At 42.2% G+C, this 26,074-nt stretch overlaps 1 protein-coding gene across 1 annotated transcript; it reads left to right on the forward strand.

Moving 5' to 3' along the window:
• Nucleotides 1–5,697: 5,697 nt before the first annotated feature.
• osr1 (odd-skipped related transcription factor 1) lies at nucleotides 5,698–24,243 on the forward strand. Its single transcript, XM_061696632.1, has 3 exons — nucleotides 5,698–5,887; nucleotides 18,614–19,306; nucleotides 23,574–24,243. Exons 2-3 carry the CDS (start codon nucleotides 18,642–18,644, stop codon nucleotides 23,704–23,706), a joined length of 798 nt encoding a protein of 265 aa, XP_061552616.1. The 5' UTR covers nucleotides 5,698–5,887; nucleotides 18,614–18,641; the 3' UTR covers nucleotides 23,707–24,243.
• The last annotated feature ends 1,831 nt before the right edge of the window (nucleotides 24,244–26,074 follow it).

Below are 26,074 nucleotides of genomic sequence, written 5' to 3' on the forward strand. Positions count from 1 at the left end.
ACAGTATATGCGCAAATACATTTTGGCAACATTGTATGACATCTGCCCCTCCTTTGTGTTATTTTTCAATTTTCCTCAACATTAAGGCCAAAGCTTCCTTCTTGATTTGTGTAGGGAGATTCTGCTTCGTTTCCGTGATCTCCTGAGCCGTAGTCAAGATATACCATTCTCTTTTTACAGTCTCATTTAGCCTTTTGAGATCTACGCAGATACAGGCTTTACCTGTGCTATTCTTCAGGACTGGGACAATGGGTGTGCACCAGTCAGTGTGGATGTGTAAACCTCTCTATTATACAATTCTTCTTCATCCTCTGTAAGTCCTCCTTTACTTCTTGGAGCATGATGAGGGGAAGGTGTTGTGGTATGAGTACAGCATATGGGTGAGGATTGTCTTTTATTTGTATTTTTACCAGATCATTTCTTAAAGTCCAATGCTTACCATATGCTTTTATGCATCCTCTGTTGGTCACGGTGTCATCCACTCTCCTCACTAGGTTACTTTTCACAGCTGGCCGGCTTGGAAGGTTATTTCCAGTGTGAGCACGGATAAAATAAGTGGGTGGGATTTACATCTGTAGGTTACTGTGCTTTGAATTTGTCCTATGTACTGCAATTCATCACATAGGCCTTCAGTGGAATATCTGTGGGTTGCAGTAGCATTTTTGGGATGAGTGAGTGGAAGGTCTCCTAATGGATGACGTTCACATTGGCTATGTAAATTTCGAAGGCTACCAGTGTACAGCTCAGTAACAACTTGACGGCCCATCGCGCTGAAGACCTGCCTACCTTTCTCACAGCCCCTAGAAAATATGGCTGCGGCTACTCTGCTTGCTGTGTGACCTCACTCACTGCTTTCGTATTCCCACACACTACTCCAATGTCATACTGGATAAATTGCATATGGGTTTTTAGCAGGGCAATTTTCATTCTTGTTATGCTTTGCTTTCCCACATTTTCCAATCGGTTCATTGTATCCCTCTTTTTGCTCACCACAGTATTTGCTGTGTCTTGTACATGTGTGTGTTTCTCCTTGGATGCTACTGTACCTTGTGAAGATACCTCTTCAAACTGCCTGACTGTTTTTCATGGTCAGTGCTAGCGTCAGGTCGTTCGTCAGCTGTAGTTTCTGTGAAACATCTTTGTCCAATATTCATGTGAAGATCCTGTTGCGGATATTCTGCCCTCGATTTGTGCCGAAGTCACAATGTTCGAATAACTCCTACAAAGCTCTGATGAAACTGTCTGCTTTCTCTCTGGTTGCTGTACAGGCTGTTGTAAATGTGAATTCCTGTATCACGTTCCTTCATGGCACAAAATACTTGTTCAACTTGCCGAGCACTCCGTCAGTCATATCCGAGGACATCCGTAGTGAAAGCAAACGATCTGAAGAGGTTTTCGGACTCATTCTGCATATCGTTTTTCAGGCTGCTCACCTGCTCAGCTCCATTCCCCCTGTAATGTTTCGTAGTGATAATTATTCTCACAAAACGCTGCTTTTGGTCTGGCCACTCACCAGGCTTATAACACACAAAGTTTGTTGTAAGGCTTAAAGTTTGATAATGTTTCAAGTTTACTTCTAACAACATGTACCGTAAATGATGGCAAAGCTGGCTCTTGTACTAACACAAATCTTTATTGGCTTTGGGCAGTAGACAACAACATAACACTCTCGCGAGAATCCCTAAGACCTTACACAACAACGTCACAGAACACAATTTCCGTATAACACCAGTAAATGTTCAAAAACATTTTGCCATCGCTATATGACACATGTAAGGGCATGGGAAGAAGGTAAAAGCTCACAAAGATATTTTACTTAAAAATGGCAAACAAAGGCATGGGTGGAAAGAGCAAAACAATCTAAATTAACAAAGTCAAAAAAAAAAAAAAGATACAAAGTAACAAACTGCAGACGTTTTGCACACTACTAAACCCCAATTGGTGTTTTTCTCTGCCATAGATTGCCTTGTAGATTATGATGGCTCAGTCTTGATAAAACAAAATAACAAAGGTTTACTTTTCAATGCTATGATACACTTTTTTGTCCTTCATCACTTGTCTTTATACATACCTTGATCACTACAACTTAGGTTGCCATAACTGAAGCAATTTATTTGGGGGGAATACTTCTCCAGCAGGTGGCAGATTTTATTCATCCAAGCTCACTTGCTGCTCATGCTGCTGCCTATTTCTTTCTTTAAATACTGCCAACTGATTTAAAAAATAAATAAATATATATATATATATATATATATATATATATATATATATATATATATATATATATATATATAGTTGGTAGGGAAAGTATTCAGACCCCCTTAAAGTTATGTGTATTATATTATTATAATATATTGCAGCCATTTGTTAAAATCATTAAAGTCGATCTTTCCCCCACAGTAATGTACACACAGCACCCCATATTGACAGAGAAAAAACTGAATTGTTGAAATTTTTGCAGATTTATTAAAAAAAAACAAAAACTGAAATATCACATATTCAGACCCTTTGCTCAGTATTTAGTAGAAGCACCCTTTTGAGCTAATACAGCAATGAGTCTTTTTGGGAATGATGCAACAAGTTTTTCACTCCTGGATTTGGGGATCCTCTGCTATTCCTCCTTGCAGATCCTCTCCAGTTTTGTCATGGTGGATGGTGAACGTTGGTGGGCGCCCATTTTCAGGTCTTTCCAGAGATGCTCAATTGGGCTTAAGTCAGGGCTCTGGCTGGGCCATTCAAAAACAGTCGCGGAGTTGTTCTGTAGCCACTCCTTCGGTATTTTAGCTGCATGCTTAGGGTCATTGTCTTTTTTGAAGGTGACACTTCGGCCCAGTCTGAGGTTCTGAGCACTCTGGAGAAGATTTTCGTCCAGGATATCCCTGTCCTTGGCCGCATTCATCTTTCCTTCGATTGCAACCAGTCTCCCTGTCCCTGCAGCTGAAAAACACAACCACAGCATGATGCTGCCACCACCATGCTTCACTGTTGGGACTGTATTGGACAGGCGATGAGCAGTGCCTGGTTTTCTCCACACATGCCACTTAGAATTAAGGCCAACAATTTCTATCTTGGTCTCATCAGACCAGATAATCTTATTTGTCACCATCTTGGAGTCCTTCAGGTGGTTTTAGCAAACTACATGCGGGCTTTCATGTGTCTTGCACTGAGGAGAGGCTTCCGCTGGGCCACTCTACCATAAAGCCCCGACTGGTGGAGGACTGTAGTTATGGTTGACTTTCTAGAAATGGAAAGTACACGAGTTAAATATATGGGTGTCACAGCATAGGGTCTGATTACTTATGGCTGTGTGATATTTCAGTTTTTCTTTTTTAATAAATCATTAAACATTTCAACAATTCGTTTTTTTCTATCAATATGGGGTGCTGTGTGTACATTAATGAAGAAAAAAAATTAACTTAAATGATTTTAACAAATGGCTGCAATATAACAAAGAGTGAAAAATTTAAGGGGGTCTGAAAACTTTCCGGACCCAGTCAACTCCCAGTCTGTACAATTTATAGAGGTGCATGCTCATAAAATTGATTAAGCAAAAAAATATGACAAACAAAGCAACAACTCTCAGGTACTTCAATTCATTGGATTAAGACAATGGATATGAGAAGTACTGTAGTTACAGTAGCAGTATATCACTAACATCTGTAGGCAGTCCTATCACCTAACAAGTGCCTTAAATATAATAGATTTACTTTCCACCCCCCGCATGTCATTAAGGAATGTGCTGTTCGATGCCAAGTGCTGGTACACTTTAGAGCATGAAAAGCATGTAAAAAGAAATCTGCTTGGCATTTAAATGTTCTCTGCTGTACTTCATTCCAGCTCAAAGAGAGCACATATGCATAGACTTTCCCTTCACAGTTGAAGGGTCAACTTAGCCAAGAGCTGAAGTTCCTAAAAAAGCTAAATTTGCAGACACACACTGTCACAGTTTGAAGGGCAACACGTACATTGTGCAACTCACACAATTTTTATGAAGCTGTTTCTGTCCATTTTGCACTTTTGTCTTTTCTGTTATAAAAAGAAATGTATTTCAAAGGCCCACCACCATTTGCTCTGTCAATAAGAATTGACTTTACTATGAATGCCTAAAATGGTAAATCATCAATAACATTTTGAAAATAAGACTTTAAGCATGGTTATTTCAGAATGGGAGACATTAACCCATATTAAACCAAGGCGACAAAAAAAAAAAAAAAAAAAAAAAAAAAAAAATCTTAATTGGATTTTTTTTCTTTTTTTACAAGTGCCCTTATTGATCAAATTATATGAAAATGAACATACAAATAGAAAATAGACAAACAAATAGACACACTGGGACAACAGAACATGACAACTACAGGAAGAAATGCAATTAAATACGGACAACAAATTTGACTCCCAAAGGAGAATTTGGGAGTGTGTCCATTTGTGAGGTGGTCACTGATGTTTGAAAAGAGGGCCTGGTTCACTATTTCTAGTGTCATTCATTCCAAATGTTTGACAGGGCACAAGTCAGGGCGCTGTGTTGGCCAGTCAAGTACTAAACACGTTTGTAAGGAGAGAAGTGCTCAACATGTCTTGTTTGGCAAACCTTGCCAATTTATGGTCACGTCTATGGGGGAGAGATTTGTCTCAAAATTATTTACGCAAATATATCCGCGATTTGTTTTCCAGATGCACAAATATATCCATGATTTACACACGTGTTTTTCAAATGTACTATATAAATATAATATCTAATATCTAAAATATAGCCGCGATTTACACGTTTTTTCATGTTGTGTGTGCATTTATCATAAATGTGTGCATTTATCATAAATTATTAACATTCAATTCTGCTGGTGAATTGTTGAAGGTGTGTTTGTGGCTCAGCGGGCACACACATTTATTTTTGAGCAGAACGTAACACAGTTTTCAAGATATTCGCACAAACACACAAGTTGAAAATATATATAGTATATGGAAAGGCCCCCGATAAACTGACCAGAGCTGAACAAGGTGGACAATCGGCAGCCCCGTCATTAGTAAGTAACATAAAAATCCATCGTCTTCCGCATCTGTCAGCAAGATACAAAAACAAGCTTATTATTACAGTGCTTAAATAATAAGATAGGCTAGCTCTCAATCATCTATTTTATCGTCAATTTTCTAGTGGGGATAAGCGCTAATGGATGGATGTTCTCAACGGAGACAGCAACACTGCCGCCTCGCGGATGGAGGGAAGGGCCTTCCCACACGTGTGAATATTCTCAATGTGTGTGCGTGAATGTCTTGACAACTGCGTGACGTTTGTCTCCAAATTAAATGCGCGTGCGCGCCGATCCACAAACGCACCTTTAACAATTCACAAACACAGTTGAATATTTACAAATGATAAGTCATGATAAATGCACCCACAACATTAAAAAACAAACAAACAAACAAAACACGGATGTGTTTGTGGATCTGAAAAACGTGTAAATCGCGCATATAATTTGTGTACATAATTTTGAGACAAATTTCTCCTCATACACGTCGAGTCCCTCACGAAAACAGCCCAGCATTGGTCTTTGTAATCTTGCGTATCCTGATGTCTGTCTGTCTTATGTTGGATGTGGGTTGGCTGAGTGACGCGCCAGTCGGAGCTTCGCCGCGCAATAAAGAGACGCGGAGCAGTGAGAGCGCACATCAGTGAAGGGGAGACGCGCGCCAGCGAGCAAAACTGCCCCAGCACACACCGCCGTGCCTTGTCACCTCACAGCTAACCGGGAGGACCAAACATGCTGTTGTGTTAACTTATTAAAACTCAAGTTTTCGCCCAAAAATACCCCTCATCTGCAGGCTTCCAGGAGTGGGAGTGGAGTTGGATCTTTCACTCTTAAGTTTTTTTTGTTTTTGTTTGTGTGTGTGGGTAAGTTCCATCTTTTGTTTCTAAATTGCAACAATGCTAGGAAAAGTGAAGGCAATTTGACTTCCACAAATTGCAGTAATTATCCCATCATGCAGCCGTTTTACAATGCAACTATTTACAACAAAATTATTAAAATTCATACAGTGCAGAAGATGTGGTAAAGGTGCGCATGGAGATTTATATTAGCATCATACTTATACAAATATAATGAACATATTTGGACTGCTGTTATGTAAGTCGAAGTTGTATACTTTTTAATGCACATTTGGTTATTGGGAGGTGGCACGGTGAACGATTGGTTAGCACATCTGCCTCACAGTTCTGAGGACCGGGGTTCAAATCCGGCCCCGCCTGTGTGGAGTTTGCTTGTTCTCCCCGGGGCCTGCGTGGGTTTTCTCCGGCAGTCCGGTTTCATCACACATCCCCAAAACATGCACGGTAGGTTGATTGAAGACTCTTAAATTGCCCGTAGGTGTGAATGTGTGCGCGAATGGCTGTTTGTTTATATGTGCCCTGGGATTGGCTGGCAACCAGTTCCCCGCCTCTCGCCCGAAGATAGCTGGGGTAGGCTCCAGCACGCCCGTGAGGATAGAACGGTACGAAAAATAGATGGATGGATTGGCAGTATTGTGCAGATAGATGCGTTGTTCAGAAAACTTACAGCATCATCATAGCCCATGATGGTGGGCTCAAGCACCCCTTAATTACGTCCCAGCACCCCTAAAATTAAATAGCTTAATTTTTATTTTTACTGTATGTCCTCTGTAAACATGCTAGTAACGTGTATAACCACATAATACTTGGTTAAACATAATACAGTATTTTAACAATAAAATACAGTCCCCAGAAATTAGTCGGGTTACAATGTGTTTGTTTTATAAATCCAATCCATTTCTCTTTTGACGTGACTCACTATTTAATTAACATTTATCAGATTTGATGTTTTAGTCCCAAATGTGGGAAAGAAATGGTGTTAAAATGTACAAAACAGTGATACTTATCTTGCCTGGCTGGGAGCTCAGCACCCCGAAACCTTGAGCATTATTGTTAATTATTCTGTCTTTTCCAGATACTTTTTAGAGTTGCTATTCTAGACAAAATTGACTAAATTAGCTCATTTATGCTCACTGACCTCCCGACAGCACCCCGCTTTGGTGAGCCAAGATTAACAAGTAAAACCGGTGCAATTAGCGCAGTCTGAATTAACATTGCAAGAGAAAGGTGAGCCTAAAGATTACCTTCAAAGTTAACACCTACTGCATGCATGCAGCTCTACCACCTTGCCCACATTCACTAATTGATGATGCTGCCAGTTTAATGAGGCATAATCCAATAAAGTCCTTGTGCATTAGTTCAGAGGTCTGAAAGGAAGGTGTGGGGCATCAAAGACTGACTGTTTTTCAGCACCTCTACTAATAAAGGTCTGATGACACCGGTGGCTGTCATGAGCGTGATGCTGGTTCACACTATGTTTGCTGGCAGAAACATTTAGAAATTAGAATACATGACCCGTAGGTGCGAATGGTTGTTTATTTATATGTGCCCTGCGATTGACTGGCGACCAGTTCAGGGTGCACCCCGCCTCTCCCCCAAATGTAGTTGGGATAGGCTCCAGCACGCCCACGATCCTAGTGAGGAGAAGCGGAATGGAAAATGAATAGATGGATGTATGGATAGATGTAAACTGGAAGGACACTTTTCACTCAGTGAACAGTATTTCCCTACCTTTATTAAGACAAGCACACCTTTTACATTCGAAAAAATGTCAAGGCGTGCCACCCAATAACAAAAAAAAAAAAAATCTCTTGAATTATGAATACTAAAATAATGATGATCTTGTCTTAACTTTAATCTTAATTTTGATTGTCTCAAAAAATCACTTACTCACTGTGAAATCAGGGCTTGTTTAATTGAACACAAAGCTTATATACTTGCAGGAAGTCATGTCTTATTCTAAATGGCATCAGGTTTATTGTAGCTTCTGTCATATAATTAGTGGCGTGCAAGGCGAGGAGGCGGAGGGCGGTATGCGGTGGCCCAGGGAATCCACCTTGGGCGGCGTCATTTTAATTGTTCTGCCTATCACTATAGGCCGCTGGCATAGATAGGTGAATGAAGATATAGTTGTTATTGATGAATAATAATTCTTGGACAAATTAAGTGAGCTTGGTTAATTTCATGCAGCACACCTGCTGATCTCTCACGTCACACTAGTGCCAAAGCACCCTTGGTTGGGAATCACTGAACTAGAAAGTTTGAAGTGATTTGGCCGGTTTGTTTGGTTTATCTGATGTGTCATCAACATACAGTTTCCAAAAATGTAGATAAAAATTACAAAGTTACGCTATTTCCCGAGGAAATGTTTCACATAACGAACTTTACAGAATTTGTGTAATAACTGCCATGTTGTTGCTTGTAAACCCTAACTTCTCCTGCCTATTTAGATTGAAATTAATACTGCAGAGATCATCTTTGCACTGAAAAAAAGTCCTTTGATTTGACTTAATTCGAACATGTATATCAGTTGCACATGAATAAAACGTGTTAACTAATGTATTATTCTGTTACTATTTTCAACGAGAAGAGTGGAAAATTACATCAGTTTACCACATTTGAATCACGTGCAACTGAAAATTAAGCACTTTTTCAGTGCCATAATTTGGTTTCTGAACAACTGTATTGTATAATCTCGAAAGATCAGAGGAAAAAAACATTTGTCCAGATATTTTTTCAAGAGTGTTACAATGATAAATGTTGTATTTTACCCATATGAAGGTATGTTTTTTTTTTAAATGTCTAAATTTGATATCCAAATTCAATATTATATTACAAATAAAACATATTTCTAAAATCTTCTTTTTTAACATTTATTTTGTTTTGTTATAATCAGTACACCGCTTATCCTGTTCAGGGTTGCGGGGTGCTCAAGCCAATCCCAGCTGTTGCATAGCACACAGCCATACAGTACATACCGTATGGTTGTGTGTGTGTATATGTATATATATATATATAAATATATATATATATATAAATATATATATATAAATATATAAATATATGTGTGTGTGTGTGTGCGTGTGTGTGTGTGTGGTGGTGGTGGGGGGTTGAAAGGCCTGAGTGTTTTGAAGAAGAAGAGAATCTCCCATGTTCCATGGGGGTTGTGGTCCCAGTCTGATAAGATTTACATGGAGGTGAGAGGCAGCGTCTCAGCCACCACGCGGTCCGTCTGAGGTGCCGAATCTCGCAGTCATGACTAAAACAGAGGATCCACATGGCTCTTTGGATCTGGAGGCCCCTGATATGCAGACATTAAAGGGTTAAAGGTGAGGAGAGCCTCAGCAGCAGAGCACTTATATCCTCTAATGACCTCCTGAGTAAAAGTCAATTACTTCTGCGTCATGATCAGAAAGGAACAGACCACAGGGGGCTGTTTGAGCTTCACTGCTCCTCATTACAACTACTTCATCCACTTTAGTGATGAGTGGCCTGACCACTGGCTGAAGCCTTTGACCTTATTTACTTTTCGTGTACACAACACATATGTTCAATCTTGCATAAAGTTACTCACAATCAATTATGCATGTTTTGATGTTTCATAAAAAGCAGTGATATAAATCTCACCTTAAGCAGCAGCAGCCATCAGATTTTCACTATGCGAGTGTGAATTCATTCAAATCTGTTCAAGCAAAATTAGCTTAAGGCGATAGTTCACATACCATTTCACTGCTCTTTATTCTTCTGTAGTATTGTTATTTTGCATACTCCTGTATTTATGCAAAGTAAGTTTAAGTCATTGCTAAGCCAATATGTTATATTAATTAATTTTAAATAGATTTCAACCACTACCGAAGAATTTGTTACTGATAATTAAAGCATTAATATTAAACTAATATATACTCGCTCTCCATTGACTGGTTGATCACCAGGGTTTAGAATGAGCTAATTGTAGTATATGTGTTTATAGTACTACACTATTTGTTGTAGTTTATGAGATGATGTTACATTATGGCCAACTATAATTGTTGCATAACTCAATTATTGTTATGGCATTGTATTGAATTAGGCAGTGATTCACACTGTGGTAGGAGTACCGCCAGTGGTATGCAAGCTCCCTCTTGTGGTACGTGAATTCAATGTTCAAAGTAGGCATCAGGCCTGGTACACACATTAGGGTTTTTCAAATTTTAAAGGATTTTATATCTGTGGCAGAGCCACACATAAAGATTAAAAAAAATATGACATTTAACAGTTTTGGTCATAGTCAATTGTGTGTGGCGTGCACCGATAATCTCAACACAGAACACCACACACATAAAGATTCTGTTCCGCCGCCAATCTCGAAATCTCGCATGCTCACACGTGCTCTCACAAAAACGAAGACAGGCAGACACTCCCATTTTGCTGAGTGCTGCCGACGACAATGGAGGCGAAAGTGGTGTAGATACATAAAAGGACTTGCTTTGGATGAATACGACATCGGGTTAAGACGTTTGTATTTATTTACGGTCTGTTCCTTGTTCCAGGGCCAGAGTGCTTCTTGATTGGTTACATTTTGTTTCATGTCGTATTTCACAGTCTTGCCTCGGGATAGTCGGCTTTCCCCACACACAAAGATTTTTGGTCCTAAATATTCAGCGTGTTCAATATTTAAGATTGTTGGCCCCGACCTGTTTCAGACCCTAAAATCGGGTCGAATGCACTCTTAACACACCTTAGATCTCAGGATAATCATATAGGATAATCTTGTAAAATATAAGATAATCAGGCGTTCGACATCCCTGGTCGGGAAGGGGATAAATCTGGACAAAAACAGCATGATTGTCTTTTTGTGTGTACCGGCCCTAAGCTTACATGTTTTGTTTTTTTTAAACTAGTACAGGACAGTATATTTGTTAAGTAGAGTTCAGCTGCATTTTACTTTTAAGTACAATACGTTTGCATTTAACCTTTCCAAACTGTTTGTTTCAAAACTTAATTAGGTACAATTGTTACATAATTTATATGCAATACATTTTAATTAGATAATTATTGAAGTACAGGTTTGTAATTTTCCTAAATGTATGCACAGTTTCCATGTTCAAACTGTGCATTATGTTGTAGTGACTTATAAGAGTATTAAATATAGTTTTTAGGAATAAGCCTCTGCCTAATTTTTGATGAACAGATAGGCCTCCTATGCGACACTATTTTAATTTTGGTCATTATGGTCGTACTTAAAGAGCTGAGTATTTTGTTAAGTGGTCTTGTGGTGTAAATATATTCTTATATATTTCATGAATGTGTGAGATGACATATTTTTGTTCAGTAATATGATCACACCACACTCTTTGGTCAAGAGCTGTCGGTAATGTATAGTTGATCACATAGCTGACGTTTTTGTGAAGGTGACGTGGCGTTGCTGTCATCCTCCTTTCACCTAAATCAGCTGGGTTTAGGGTTCACTTCCCCGGTGACCCTTTCCAGGATCGGGCTATAGAAAGTGGCTGGATGGATGTGTTCATTTACTAAACTATGCAGTAAACATAAGTGGAATGTGTTCCGTAGTAGTTTTCACCAGCACTTTACAACATGTTGAAAAAAATGATTTGTGTAATTCAAATAATTTTTGTTGTTATTTGATGTTTAAGAGTTTCATTTGCATTTTAGATCGCCAGAAAGAAGAAAAGGTGAAAGAAACGTTTCGATATTTTATCTATGAAGAGTGAACATGACCTTCAATTTGAGTGAATGGGGCTGTTCAAATGGAGCAGGGAGCTTCTGTGCTCGCTGTCAATCAAGGCTGACTGGAACAAAGACATATTGTTGTCTTGTTATTCCTGCTTATCAAACCTGATTTAACAGCTCACAGGCTCCTGCTGAATGCTGCCATTCTTTTACACCAACTTCAACAGCTCCAGGCATGTTGCTGGCAACAGGAAACACAGATATACGCTCTTCTCAATTTCTTTCTGACGCATCCATTTATGTGTCTTCATGCTGCCAATTGTTATTCGCTCCACTTCTTTGACACATTTACCTCACACATACACTGTCATTTGTCATGGTGCTTTGTAGAAGATCCATTTCTTGTGCAGTTTTCAAATAACAAATACCTCACAGTAGCAAAGTGATTTACCGGCTTGTAGTGTTTACCATAGCGGTTTCCCAAAACAACAATGGAAATGTGCAAGTCAGGGGCGATTCTAGGGTGAGTGGTTTAGGATTTCTTTTTGGGGTGCTTCAGGATCCCCCAAAATGGGCTACAAACCGCTATTCCAGTAAGCTGTTCAGTAACACCTTGGCTTTATAGTTATCACATGTACAGGAGGCTGCACGGTGACCGACTGCTTAACACATCTGCCTCACAGTTCGGAGGACCGATGTTCAAATCCCGGTCCCGCCTGCGTGGGTTTTGGCCGGATACTTCTGTTTCCTCCCACATCTCAAAAACCTGCGTGGTAAGTTGATTAAAGATTCTAAATTGCCCTTCAGTGTGAATGTGAGTGCAAATGGTTGTATGTTTATATGTGCCCTGCAATTGGCTGGCGACCAGTTCAGGGTGTACCCCGCCTTATGCCCAAAGATAGCTGGGATAGGCTATCAATTTTCTGAGCCGCTTATCCTCACAAGGGTCGCGGGAGTACTGGAGCCTATCCCAGCTATCATTGGGCAGGAGGCGGGGTACACCCTGAACTGGTTGCCAGCCAATCGCATGGCACATATAAACATACAACCATTCGTACTCACATTCACACCTATGGGCAATTTAGAGTCTTCATTTAACCTACCATGCATGTTTCTGGGATGTTGGGAGGAAACCAGAGTGCCCGGAGAAAAAACACGCAGACACAGGGAGAACATGCAAACCCCAGTCCTCAGAACTGTGAGGCAGACGCTCTAACCAGTCGTCCACTGTGCCGCCACAACATAAACAGTGACCTACAATTTAATGCAGCAAAAATGAGGAAAGGTAATGATACAACTGTGTTAGTATTGAATGGTTAAAGTTAACTTCCCATGGGCTCACCACCTGTGGGAGGGGCCATAGGGGTCGGGTGCAGTGTGAGCTGGGCGGCGGCCGAAGGCAGGGCCCTTGGCGATCCGATCCCCGGCTACAGAAGCTGGCTCTAGGGACGTGGAATGTCACCTCTCTGGCAGGGAAGGAGCCCGAGCTGGTGTGTGAGGTCGAGAAGTTCCGACTCGATATAGTCGGACTCGCCTCCACACACAGCTTGGGCTCTGGTACCAGTCCTCTCGAGAGGGGTTGGACTCTCTTCCACTCTGGAGTGGCCCACCGTGAGAGGCGCCGAGCAGGTGTGGGTATACTTATTGTCCCCCGGCTCGGCACCTGTACGTTGGGGTTCACCCCGGTGGACGAGAGGGTAGCCTCCCTCCGCCTTCGGGTGGGGGGACGGGTCCTGACTGTTGTTTGTGCCTATGCACCAAACAGCAGTTCCGAGTACCCACCCTTTCTGGAGTCCTTGGAGGGGGTGCTGGAGAGCGCTCCCGCTGGGGACTCCATTGTTCTGTTGGGGGACTTCAATGCTCACGTGGGCAATGACAGTGAGACCTGGAAGGGCGTGATTGGGAGGAACGGCCCCCCAGATCAGAACCCGAGCGGTGTTCTGTTATTGGACTTCTGTGCTCGTCATGGATTGTCCATAACGAACACCATGTTCAAGCATAAGGGTGTCCACACGTGCACTTGGCACAAGGACACCCTAGGTCGCAGTTCGATGATCGACTTTGTGGTCGTGTCATCGGACTTGCGGCCACATGTCTTGGACACTCGGGTGAAGAGAGGGGCGGAGCTGTCAACTGATCACCACCTGGTGGTGAGTTGGCTCCGATGGTGGGGGAAGATGCCGGTCCAACGTGCAGGCCCAAACGTATTGTGAGGGTCTGCTGGGAACGTCTGGCAGAATCCCCTGTCAGAAGGAGTTTCAACTCCCACCTCCGACAGAACTTTGCTCATGTTCCGGGGGAGGCTGGGGACATCGAGTCCGAGTGGACCATGTTCCACGCCTCCATTGCTGAGGCGGCCGACCGGAGCTGTGGCCGTAAGTTGGTCGGTGCCTGTCGTGGCGGCAATCCCCGAACCCGTTGGTGGACACCAATGGTGAGGGATGCTCTCAAGCTGAAGAAGGAGTCCTATTGGGCTTTTTTGGCCTGTGGGACTCCTGAGGCAGCTGATGGGTACCGGCTGGCCAAGCGGAATGCAGATCTGGTGGTCGCTGAAGCAAAAACTCGGGTATGGGAGGAGTTCGGTGAGGCCATGGAGAAAGACTTCCGGACGGCTTCGAGGAAATTCTGGTCCACCATCCGACGTCTCAGGAGAGGAAAGCAGTGCACCACCAACACTGTGTATAGTGGCGATGGGGCGCTGCTGACCTCGACTCGGGACGTTGTGAGTCGGTGGGGAGAATACTTCGAAGACCTCCTCAATTCCACCAACACGCCTTCCCATGAGGAAGCAGAGTGTGGGTTCTCTGAGGCGGGCTATCCTATCTCTGGGTTTGAGGTCACCGAGGTAGGCTCCTCGGTGGCAGGGCCCCAGGCGTGGATGAGATTCGCCCGGAGTTCCTAAAGGCTCTGGATGTTGTGGGGCTGTCCTGGTTGACACGCCTCTGCAACATCGCGTGGACATCGGGGACAGTGCCTCTGGATTGGCAGACTGGGGTTGTGGTCCTCCTTTATAAGAAGGGGGACCGGAGGGTGTGTTCCAACTACAGGGGGATCACACTGCTCAGCCTCCCTGGTAAGGTCTATTCAGGGGTGCTGGAGATGAGGGTCCGTCGGGAAGTCGAATCTCAGATTCAGGAGGAGCAGTGTGGTTTTCGTCCTGGCCGTGGAACAGTGGACCAGCTCTACACCCTCGGCAGGGTCCTCGAGGGTGCATGGGAGTTCGCCCAACCAGTCTACATGTGTTTTGTGGACTTTGAGAAGGCGTTCGACCGTGTCCCTCGGGGAGTCCTGTGGAGGGTGCTTCAGGAGTATGGGGTACCTAACCCCCTGATACGGGCTGTTCGGTCCCTGTACGACAGGAGTCAGAGTTTGGTCCGCATATCCGGCAGTAAGTCGGACTCGTTCCCGGTGAGGGTTGGACTCCGCCAAGGCTGCCCTTTGTCGCCGATTCTGTTCATAACTTTTATGGACAGAATTTCTCGGCGCAGCCAAGGCGTAGAGGGGGTCCGGTTTGGTGGCCTCAGTATTGCATCTCTGCTTTTTGCTGATGATGTGGTTCTGTTGGCTTCATCAAGCCGTGAGCTCCAACTCTCACTGGAGCAGTTCGCAGCCGAGTGTGAAGCGGCTGGGATGGGAATCAGCACCTCCAAATCTGAGACCATGGTCCTCAGTCGGAAAAGGGTGGCATGCCCTCTCCAGGTCGGGGATGAGATCCTGCCCCAAGTGGAGGAGTTCAAGTATCTTGGGGTCTTGTTCATGAGTGAGGGAAGAATGAAACGGGAGATCGACAGACGGATCGGTGCAGCGTCTGCAGTGATGCGGACTTTGTATCGGTCCGTTGTGGTAAAGAAGGAGCTAAGCCGAAAGGCGAAGCTCTCAATTTACCGGTCGATCTTCGTTCCTACCCTCACCTATGGTCATGAGCTGTGGGTCGTGACCGAAAGAACGAGATCCCGGATACAAGCGGCCAAAATGAGTTTCCTCCGCAGGGTGTCCGGGCTCTCCCTTAGAGATAGGGTGAGAAGCTCGGTCATCCGGGAGGATCTCAGAGTAGAGCCGCTGCTCCTCCGCATTGAGAGGAGCCAGATGAGGTGGCTGGGGCATCTGATTCGGATGCCTCCCGGACGCCTCCCTGGTGAGGTGTTCCGGGCACGTCCCACCGGGAGGAGACCCCGGGGATGACCCAGGACACGCTGGAGAGACTACGTCCTTCGGCTGGCCTGGGAACGCCTCGGGATCCCTCCGGAAGAGCTGGATGAAGTGGCTGGGGAGAGGGAAGTCTGGGCGTACCTGCTAAAGCTACTGCCCCCGCGACCCGACCCGGATAAGTGGTAGAAAATGGATGGATGGATGGTTAAAGTTAAGAAATTAGCCACATATCCTGGTTTAAGCCAGGAATTTATGCCATATCAATGGAAAACAGCATATTGCTATGTGTAGGGAGAGCGCTTTGAGCCCATTTGAGGATGGCCGGGAGACATTGATGGAGCAAACCATTTATGAGGCAATGGCGGGTGGGGGTAGGGTATTTTTGTTGTTAAAATATTATACAATCAAGTACTGTTGTTTTTTCGACGTAGTTTTTTTTTTTATCTTTCCAATTTTAGGTGTGCTGGGATTTTTTTTAGCGTTGCTTCAGCACCCCCCAAAATGGGCTAGAAATACCTATGATCCCAGCACTGTGGAAAGTTGTTTTTCCAACACACAAATAAATAGTACTATAGGATAGGCTATTAGAGATGACTGCATTGCAAAGGTATTTTTCAGTTAATACTTTTTACTTTTCTGCATTGTGGCTCAAACAGCAAAGGCATTCTTCACATGCAGTGTGTAAGACCAGATCATGACTGCCCCTTAAGGGGTGTGTGAATAGCTTCATCAGCACAAAAAGTTGGACGTGTATTAGCCCCAATTAGGGGTGTGCATTTTGATATCCCACTACCCATTCTAGATTGAGGCGAGTAGGATACCACTGTACCAGTAATGTACATACCAAACAATGTGAGCCCTTACATCAGAATCAGAATCATCTTTATTTGCCGAGTATATCCAAAAAACACACAAGGAATTTGTCTCCAGTAATTGGAGCCGCTCGAGTACGACAACAGACAATTGACAGAGAACACTTTTGAGACATAAAGACATTGACAAAACAAAACAAAAACAGTCACTGAGCAATCAAGGTTTTCTAGTTATCTGGTAATGCCGGTACATTTTATTTTTTTTATTTTTTGGACAATTGTGCAAAAAGATGCAGAGTCCTCTTGCACTTAGAGCAGTTCGAATGACTAATATTGCAATAGTCCGTTGCAATGACCATTGTGCAAAGGGTGCCGAGACTTCAAGCGAGTAGTGTGATAATCTGGGACAATGTTGATTGTGCAAATGTTGCAGATACTCCTTAGTCAGTGTGCAAATGAAGCAGATGCTACTCTGGCATGAGTGGCCAGTATTGGTCAACAACAGATATGCAAATAGTGCAGCGTGGCGAGACTACTTCAGTGAGTGCACGAGTAATATATAATAGGCCCGACAGAAATGTGACAACAAACTCAAGACAAAAAATTGCCAGCATGTTGCAATGGAATTGTAGGTTAGGTGTTTAAGAAGTTGATTGCAAGAGGGAAGAAGCTCTTGGAATGTCTGCTAGTTCTAGTTTGCATTGATCGGTAGCGCCTACCTGAGTAAAGGAGCTGGAAGAGCTGGTGACCGGGATGTGGAGGGTCCGAGAGGATTTTGCACGCTCTCGTCTTAGTTCTGGCAGCGTGCAAGTTCTCAAGTAGGGTGGTACCGACAATCCTTTCAGCAGTTTTGATTGTCCGTTGCAGTCGGAGTTTGTCCTTTTTCGTAGCAGCACCAAACCAGACTGTGATGGAAGAACACAGGACTGATTCGATGGCCGCTGTGTAGAACTGCCTCAGCAGCTCCTGTGGCAGGCCGTGCTTTCTCAGATGCCGCAGGAAGTACATCCTCTGCTGTGGCTTTTTGAGGACGGAGTTGATGTTGGTTGCCCACTTCAGGTCCTGGGAGACTGTAATTCCCAGGAACTTGAAGGTCTCGACGGTTGACACAAGGCAGCTGGACAACGTGAGGGGCAGCTGTGGCGAAGGATGCCTCCTGAAGTCTACAATCATCTCTACAGTCTTGAGCGTGTTCAGCTCCAGGTTGTGTCGGCCGCACCACAGCTCCAGCCGCTCCACTTCCTGTCGATATGCAGACTCTTCACCGTCCTTGATGAGGCCGATGAGAGTGGTGTCATCTGCAAACTTCAGGAGTTTGACAGCCGGGTGCGTTGAGGTGCAGAGAGAGAAGAGCAACGGACACAACCTTGGGGCGCCCCAGTGCTGATGCTGCGTGTGGATGAGGTTGCCTCCCCCAGCCTCACCTGCTGTGCCCATAAGTCACCCTTATGAGATTTGTTTAAATCCTGTTTTGTTTATAACTAAAAGCCATTATTCATTGTCCACATGATGTGCTGGAGGCAGAGCAACGTTTATTTAAGGAGGACACTTCATTTCAATCTAAATCGGATTGACCTTATAGTATATACTCCCCTAAAATATTGGAACGGTGAGGCTAATTCCTCATAACATTTGGTTTAACATTTCAGTATTTCCAGTTAATCTAGATTGGAACATGTGAGTGACATGTGTTTTGTTGTGCAGGTGTGACCTCTTACATTAAATGGCACTGAGTTTCTACACTTAGTTTCAAAGTTGGGCTTTTCCAACAAGACTACATTTACATTAGTAATTTTTTAGTACATTAGTTACATTAGTACATACTATATATATATTTATATATATATATATAGTTAGCATTATGTTTTTCGTGGTTTATGCTTATAAATAGATGTAACATATAAAGAGACTAAATCTGAGAAATTGGTAATTTTGCAGTGGTCTCTTTTTTTTCTAGGACTGTATTTCCTGATTTTTGAAAGCAGTGTTGGTTGTAAAGTTTTGACAGCATCTGGAAGGAAAGACTCTCCTTGACACATGAAGTAGATAGGAATAAAAAAAGAACTTGACCCAATCTGTCAATGTTTTCTGTCTGTTTCAGACATCTCATTGGACTTCTTGCCTCAGCCATGGGCAGCAAGACTCTGCCAGCTCCAGTCCCTCTCCACCCATCACTCCAGCTGGCTAACTACTCACTTCTCCAGAGCTCCACAGGCCTTCAGGTCCCAACGGATCACTTCCACAGCATCTACAGCTTCAGTGCCTTACATGCCATTCAGCTTCACCAATGGACTCCGGGCTTTCTGCCTGTGGCCCTGCCTCGCGGCACTATCTCAAAACTGCCTTTCCAATTCTCGTCTATGGCCTCCTTCCCTATCTTCCCTCACCACCTGCAGCCCAAGCAGGACTCAACAATTCGGATGCAGAGCTCAAAGAACAAGCCTCGCTTTGACTTTGCCAACCTGGCCACAGCAGCCACCCAAGAGGATCATCTAAAGGCAGAAGACCTGAGCGTGTCCGGGGTTTCTGCTGCCGCGTCATCTCACCATTCTGATACAAACGGCCTTGGGTGCCTCCTGGATGTGACCAAGCTCTCCTACCCGGAGCGCAAGTCCAGTCGAGGCCGGTTGCCCTCAAAGACCAAAAAAGAATTTGTCTGCAAATTCTGTGGCCGCCATTTTACAAAATCCTACAATCTGTTAATCCATGAGAGAACGCACACAGATGAAAGGCCATACACATGTGATATCTGCCACAAAGCCTTTAGAAGGCAGGACCACCTCCGAGACCACAGGTGAGAACATTGAGATGAAACCTGTTTTTTGTCAAATACTACATACTAGTCCTTTAAGTTTAACTACAAGTAATCTGTTCTTGATATGAACCTTGACAGTTAAGCAGCACATTAGAAGAGTCTTCATGCTCCATTCCTCAACAGTTTGTCCCAGCAGGACATGTTTGGGCACAGTATTAAGGAACATGACACCCAGCCTTAAGCATAATATGAATTTTTAGAGTGGCATATGTAGAGATCTTGATTAAAATAGTCCAGGGATGGTGAATATTGCCTGTGTATTTTGATTTGCAAACATTTTATATGGACTTGAAAAACATTTTTGAATGTTAAACTCTGATCCTGCCATACTCTTGATTTATAGTCTTATTTGATAGGATTTCACTTCTTGCCATCACTTTTTGTATCAGAAATAATTTGACATGTAACAGCAGGTTGATGGGCTTAGGCCAGAATGAAAAGTATTCAGTGGGGAGAGCATTTTAAGATATCATAGGTGTGGTGTGTGTGGTTACTTACCACAATAGCACCGATACTAAAATCTAAATACTAGCAATGGTAAGTATTTATCCAACCACGTTTGTTTACTTATTACTTAACATTGTTGGTTCAGAATGTCCAATCAGACTGGATGCATCTTTGAATCAGGGTAAAATATTGAAAAATATGGTTTAAAATTCTGAGTAAGCGTACATTAGTAATTGATTGGCCCAGGTCACAGTGGTATGCAGTGCACTGCTCATAAATTGTACTACATGCCTTGAAAATGCTTACTCACTCCTGTGTCATTTGCACACAGTTTCCACACAAACAATATCTCCAGTGTAGCTAGAAATTGATACAGTATCGTGTGAATGAGGGTGTGTGTGCATGTGTGTGGGGTGTATTTTTGTGAGTGTGTGTTTATGTGTGTTGTGGCTCAGCCTGATTGTTCTGTTGTCAGAGGTCCAAAATTATGTTCCCATACTTCAAAACTGTATTTTAAACTGAGAATAAAATAAGGAACATTTTGTATGATGTTAGCAAAAACAATTGAAAAAAAGTATTTATATATACACACACACACACACACACACACAGTGGGTACGGAAAGTATTCAGACCCCCTTAAAATTTTCACTCTTTGTTATATGGCATCCATTTGCTAAAATCATTTAAGTTCATTTTTTGTCCTCATTAATGTACTCATCGAGTACCACCTAAAAAAATACTGGGCTTTCCAACTACTAAACAAAGCAAAACAACAAAGCAAATGTATTTATATAGCACATTTCATACACGAGGTAACTCAATGTGCTTTACATAATTAAAAGCATTTAAAAACAAAGAAAAAATACAGCTTATAAACATTTAAAACAAAGAGAAAAAAATAAAAGTACAATTAAAAAAGCGTACAGTGAAAGTAATATTTAAGTGGAAATAATCTAATATATATATATATATATAAATATATATATATATATATATATATATTTATATATATATATATATATATATATATATATATATATACAGTGGGTATGGAAAGTATTCACGCTTTTTTATATTGCAGCCATTTGCTAAAATCATTTCAGTTCATTTTTTTCCACATTAATGTACACACAGCAACCCATATTGACAGAAAAAAATTAATTGTTTAAATTTTTGCAGATTTATTAAAAAAGAAAAACTGAAATATCACACAGCCATAAGTATTCCGACCCTTTGCTCAGTATTTAATAGAAGCACCCTTTTGAACTATTACAGCCCATGAGTCTTTTTGGAAATGATGCAACAAGTTTATCACACCTGGATTTGGGGATCCTCTGCTATTCCTCCTTGCAGATCATCTCCAGTTCTGTCAGGTTGGATGGTGAACGTTGGTGGACAGCCATTTTCAGGTCTCTCCATAGATGCTGAATTGGGTTTAACTCAGGGCTCTGGCTGGGCCATTCAATAACAGTCACGGAGTTGTTCTGAAGCTACTCCTTTGTTATTTTAGCTGTGTGCTTAGGGTCATTGCCTTGTTGGAAGGTGAACCTTCGGCCCGGTCTGAGGTCATGAGCACTCTGGAGAAGGTTTTCGTCCAGGATGTCCCTGTACTTGGCCGCAATTATCTTTCCTTTGATTGGAACCAGTCGTCCTGTCCCTGCAGCTGAAAAACAACCCAATACTGCCAGCACCATGCTTCACTATTGGGTCTGTATTTGACAGGTGATGAGCTGTGCCTGGTTTTCTCCACACATACTGCTTAGAATTAAGGCCAAAAGTTCCATCTTGGTCTCATCAGACCAGAGATGGTTAACTTTCTAGCACTTTCTCCCATCTCCCGACTGCATCTCTGGAGCTCAGCCACTTTGGCTTCTATTTATTTCTTTCACCGAGGCTCTTCTCCCCCGATTGCTCAGTTAGGCCGGACGGCCAGCTCGATGAAGGGTTCTGGTCCTCCAAAATGTCTTCCATTTAAGATTATGGAGGCCACTGTGCTTTTTAAGAACATTAAGTGCAGCAGAATCTTTTTTGTAATCTTGGCCAGATCTGTGCCTTGCAACAATTCTGTCTCTGAACTCTTCAGGCAGTTCCTTTGACCTCATGATTCTGATTTGCTCTGACATGCACTGTGAGCTGTAAGGTCTTATATAGACAGGTGTGTGGCTTTCCTAATCAAGTCCAATCAGTATAATCGCTCTACCAGTACTAGAGCGGCTCGAACTACCGTAGACAAATTACTTGGCAAATAAAGATGTTTCTGATTCTGATTCTGATCAAACACAGCTGGACTGCAAGGAAGGTGTAGAACCATCTCAAGGATGATCAGAAGAAATGGACAGCACCCGAGTTAAATATATGTGTGTCACAGCAAAGGGTCTGAATACTTTTGGCTGTGTTCTATTTCACTTTTTCTTTTTTAATAAATCTGCACAAATTTCAACAATTAAATTTTTTTTCCGTCAATATGGTGTGCTGTGTGTACATTAATGAGGAAAAAAATGAATTTAAATGATTTGAGCTACTGGTTGCAATATAACAGTGAAACATTTAAGGGGGTCTGAATACTTTCCGTACCCACTGTATATATATATATATTTACAGGTGGCATGGTGAACAACTGGTTAGCACATCTGCCTCACAGTTCTGAGGACTCTTCAAATCCCGGCCCCGCCTGTGTGAAGTTTGCATGTTCTCCCTGTGCCTGGGTGGGTTTTCTCCGATACTCTGGTTTCCTCACACATCCCCAAAAAACATGCATGGTAGGTTAATTGAAAACTCTAAATTGCCCGCAGGTGTGAATGCGAGTGCGAATGGTTGTTTGTTTATATGTGCCCTGAGATTGGCTGGCGAACAGTTCAGGGTATACCCCGCCTCTCGCCCAGAGTTAGCTGGAATAGGCTCCAGTACGCCTCCGATCCGAGTGAGAATAAGCGGTATGGGAAATGAATGAATGAATGAATATATATCCATCCATCCATTTTCCAAACCGCTTCTCCTCACAAGGGTCGCGGGCGTGCTGGAGCCTATCCCAGCTATCTTCGGGCAGGAGGCGGGGTACACCCTGAACTGGTTGCCAGCCAATCGCAGGGCACACATAAACAAACAACCATTCGCATTCACATTCACACCTATGGGCAATTTAGAGTCTTCAATCAACCTACCATGCATGTTTTTGGGATGTGGGAGGAAACCGGAGTGCCCGGAGAAAACCCACCCAGTCATGGGGAGAACATGCAAACTCCACACAGGCGGGGCCGGGTCATTCAACCCCGGTCCTCAGAACTGTGAGGCAGACGCTCTAACCAGTCGTCCACCGTGCCGCCTGAATGAATATATATTTACATAAATTTTTTCCTCGCAGCTGAATGCTTTTCAAAAAATAAAAAATAAACACTCAAAAATACACAAGAAAACAAATTAAAACCACAAAATGATGCGTAATAACTGTAGAAATCTATTTCACACAAGTACAAACAGAACAGTGGATGGAGATTAGACTCAAAAGATGAAGACTGTCTCAAAAGGTTTGTGACTCGGGGCCTCTGGCTCACAGCAGGGGACATGATAAGGCTTCCATGTACTGTGTGTAGATTTATAAGTTTTTCTTGGTGTTTATATGGAAGTCATCTGGCCGAGTTACTTTAAAAAATTCACCAAATGATTGCACATGACCTTGAAGATAATAAGGGATTGAAACATATTAGAGGGTTGATCAAAGTGAGGGTTTGGATTGAAATGACTAATAAAGCTGTTCTTACTTATTGTTCATGCTGCACTGCTTTTTTTCTATTTTACAGATACATTCATTCCAAAGAAAAGCCCTTCAAGTGTCAGGAGTGTGGGAAAGGCTTCTGTCAGTCCAGGACTCTGGCTGTCCACAAAACATTACACATGCAAGTCAAGGAACTGAAGCCAGCCAAGATTAAGTGATTCACTTTACTTCAACGCAAAGGACACAGCAAACCAGGAGATATACTGTTCAGTATGACCAAATACAATAATAATCAATGAACAACCAAAGACTTAAAAACAACAAAGACAATCTCAGTTGGTGGTGGGAGACCCTCCAATGTCATCCACTTCTGTGGAACCGCTGCTCAAGGATGAACATTTTCACCAGCAAATTCTTAAAAGACAAAGAAATAAGCCTTTGTGAGGAAAAGCATGAATAGTTATTAGAGTTGTCTTGACAGAGACCCCAGTGGATATGTGGAATGTGAAAGAGCAATAATAAAAAAAAAAAAAAAGAACCTGTGGCTGCTCATTCCAAATACTGCACTGCAGAAACTTGTAGTTCAAAAACAAGATCCCACAAATATTCTGCAAGTGAGGGGGATAAAAGCCATCCCAGCAAAATACATTTCCTCCATTTCAATATACCATTCCAATGTTATTTTTGTACTGATGCATAATATCATAAATGTATTTTTGCACTTTAATCTGATTATTGATTTTTTTCCCTATATATCACTGGATCTTATTTTCAAAACAAATAATCATTTTTGAATAAAATGTTTTACTGTAACTGGATGAGTGTGATCTTGTCTGACATACTGTATGTCATTGATAAACTGTTTTTAAAAGTCACAAGAGCAGAGCATAATACAATCATTACCAGCCCTGAACAAGGCATTGTGATGTTTTCACAATCTAGATTTGTATGTGTTACCGCCCTTTCAGGAGCTGATTTTACACTGAAATAACAGTTGTATGTGAACAATTGTGGTCATTTAATTAGGTAAAATAGTTGAACATCAGTTAACAAAATGAATTACAGAACATACAAACGAAAATACAATGAGATCCCAAGTTCTAAAAAAAAGAGTTTACACTAAGTCTTCCTTTGAGTCAATTAACACACAAATACAATTTTATGAGAAAACAAATATAAACACGCATTCCAACCAAACTCAAACCAGTGGGGTATAAATGCCCACAGATCAACATGTGCCTCTAACTAGTGGGAACAAGGGCACAGAATGATAATATACCTCCTAACAAGTAGTTCAATATTCATACGAATCCCATCTTTCAGCGCAAGCAACACAAACTATTCGAAGACTCATCTCAGCTGCAGTTGAACAACAAAGACGACGGTAAATACAAACGAGAGGTGCAGACACTGACTGCTCACATTAAATAACAGCCAGCCAGCATTAGAGGCAAAAACAGTTTTTCTGAAACTCAATGGTAACTAACAGGTGCGGCTGGTGGGTGGGGCAGTTTCCCTGTATCCAATCGTTCATCAGGCCTCCTTCTTCGTCACCGATTGGTGGGTCGAATCGGGGATGAAGGCCACCAATAAGGTAGGAGAATTCTGAGCATTCTATCTGAGTACCAGCAAACACAGATTAACATACCCACACAAACGCTTTGGCAATACAGATTGACAGCTACACAATATTACGGGTCGTGGGTATGCTTGTTAAGAGCTTGACTGACATAGAATACGGAAAATGAAACAAATAACACAGTAGAATACTTTTAAGGCATGCTCGGCCTAAAAATAGAGCTATGTTACTGCACTAATTGTCTGACATTTCAATATTCTAATACTTATATATATTCAGTATTTTATTTAATGAGGGAGCGAAAATATTTGGATTTAAAAATTGCAAAACCACAATTTGACTGGTTCTCTTCAAAATATTTTTGGCGATCATGGAAAAGGATAACAGTCTGTGGCGACTCCTAACTGGACAAGCCGAAAGGAAGAGAAGGAGAAGTCATTAACCTGCGTTTATGGCGTATGCACTGTGTCAAACTGTCACCCTCATAAAACTGTTGTTTAGTTCATCTTTAGTTGAAGTTTATGTCTGCAGACTAAACAAAACTACAACCCCAATTCCAAGGAAGTTGGGACATTGTGTTAAACATAAATAAAAACAGAATACAATGATTTGTAAATCTTGTTCAACCTATATTTAATTGAATACACTACAAAGACAAGATATTTAAAGTTCAAACTGATAAACTTTATTGTTTTTAGCAAATAATCATTAACTTAGAATTTTATGGCTGCAAGCTAGGACAGGTGGCAAAAAAGTGAGAAAGTTGAGGAATGCTCATCAAACACCTGTTTGGAACATCCCACAGGTGAACAGGCTAATTGGGAACAGGTGGGTGCCATGATTGGGTATAAAAGGAGCTTCCCTGAATTGCTCAGTCATTCACGAGGAAAAATGGGGCGAGTTTCACCTCTTTGTGAACAAGTGCGTGAGAAAATAGTCGAACAGTTTTAGGACAATGCTCCTCATCGAACAATTGCAAGGAATTAAGGGATTTAAACATTTATGGT

This window comes from Phycodurus eques, chromosome 14 (assembly GCF_024500275.1).
Source record: "Phycodurus eques isolate BA_2022a chromosome 14, UOR_Pequ_1.1, whole genome shotgun sequence".
Lineage (NCBI taxonomy): Eukaryota > Metazoa > Chordata > Actinopteri > Syngnathiformes > Syngnathidae > Phycodurus > Phycodurus eques.

Excerpts from the sequence above, each read along its gene's own strand:
- osr1 (XM_061696632.1), top strand. The coding sequence starts at position 18,642 with ATGGGCAGCAAGACTCTGCCAGCTCCAGTCCCTCTCCACCCATCACTC. Across the intron at positions 19,307-23,573 it reads GACCACCTCCGAGACCACAG|ATACATTCATTCCAAAGAAA; the intron begins GTGAGAACATTG and ends TCTATTTTACAG.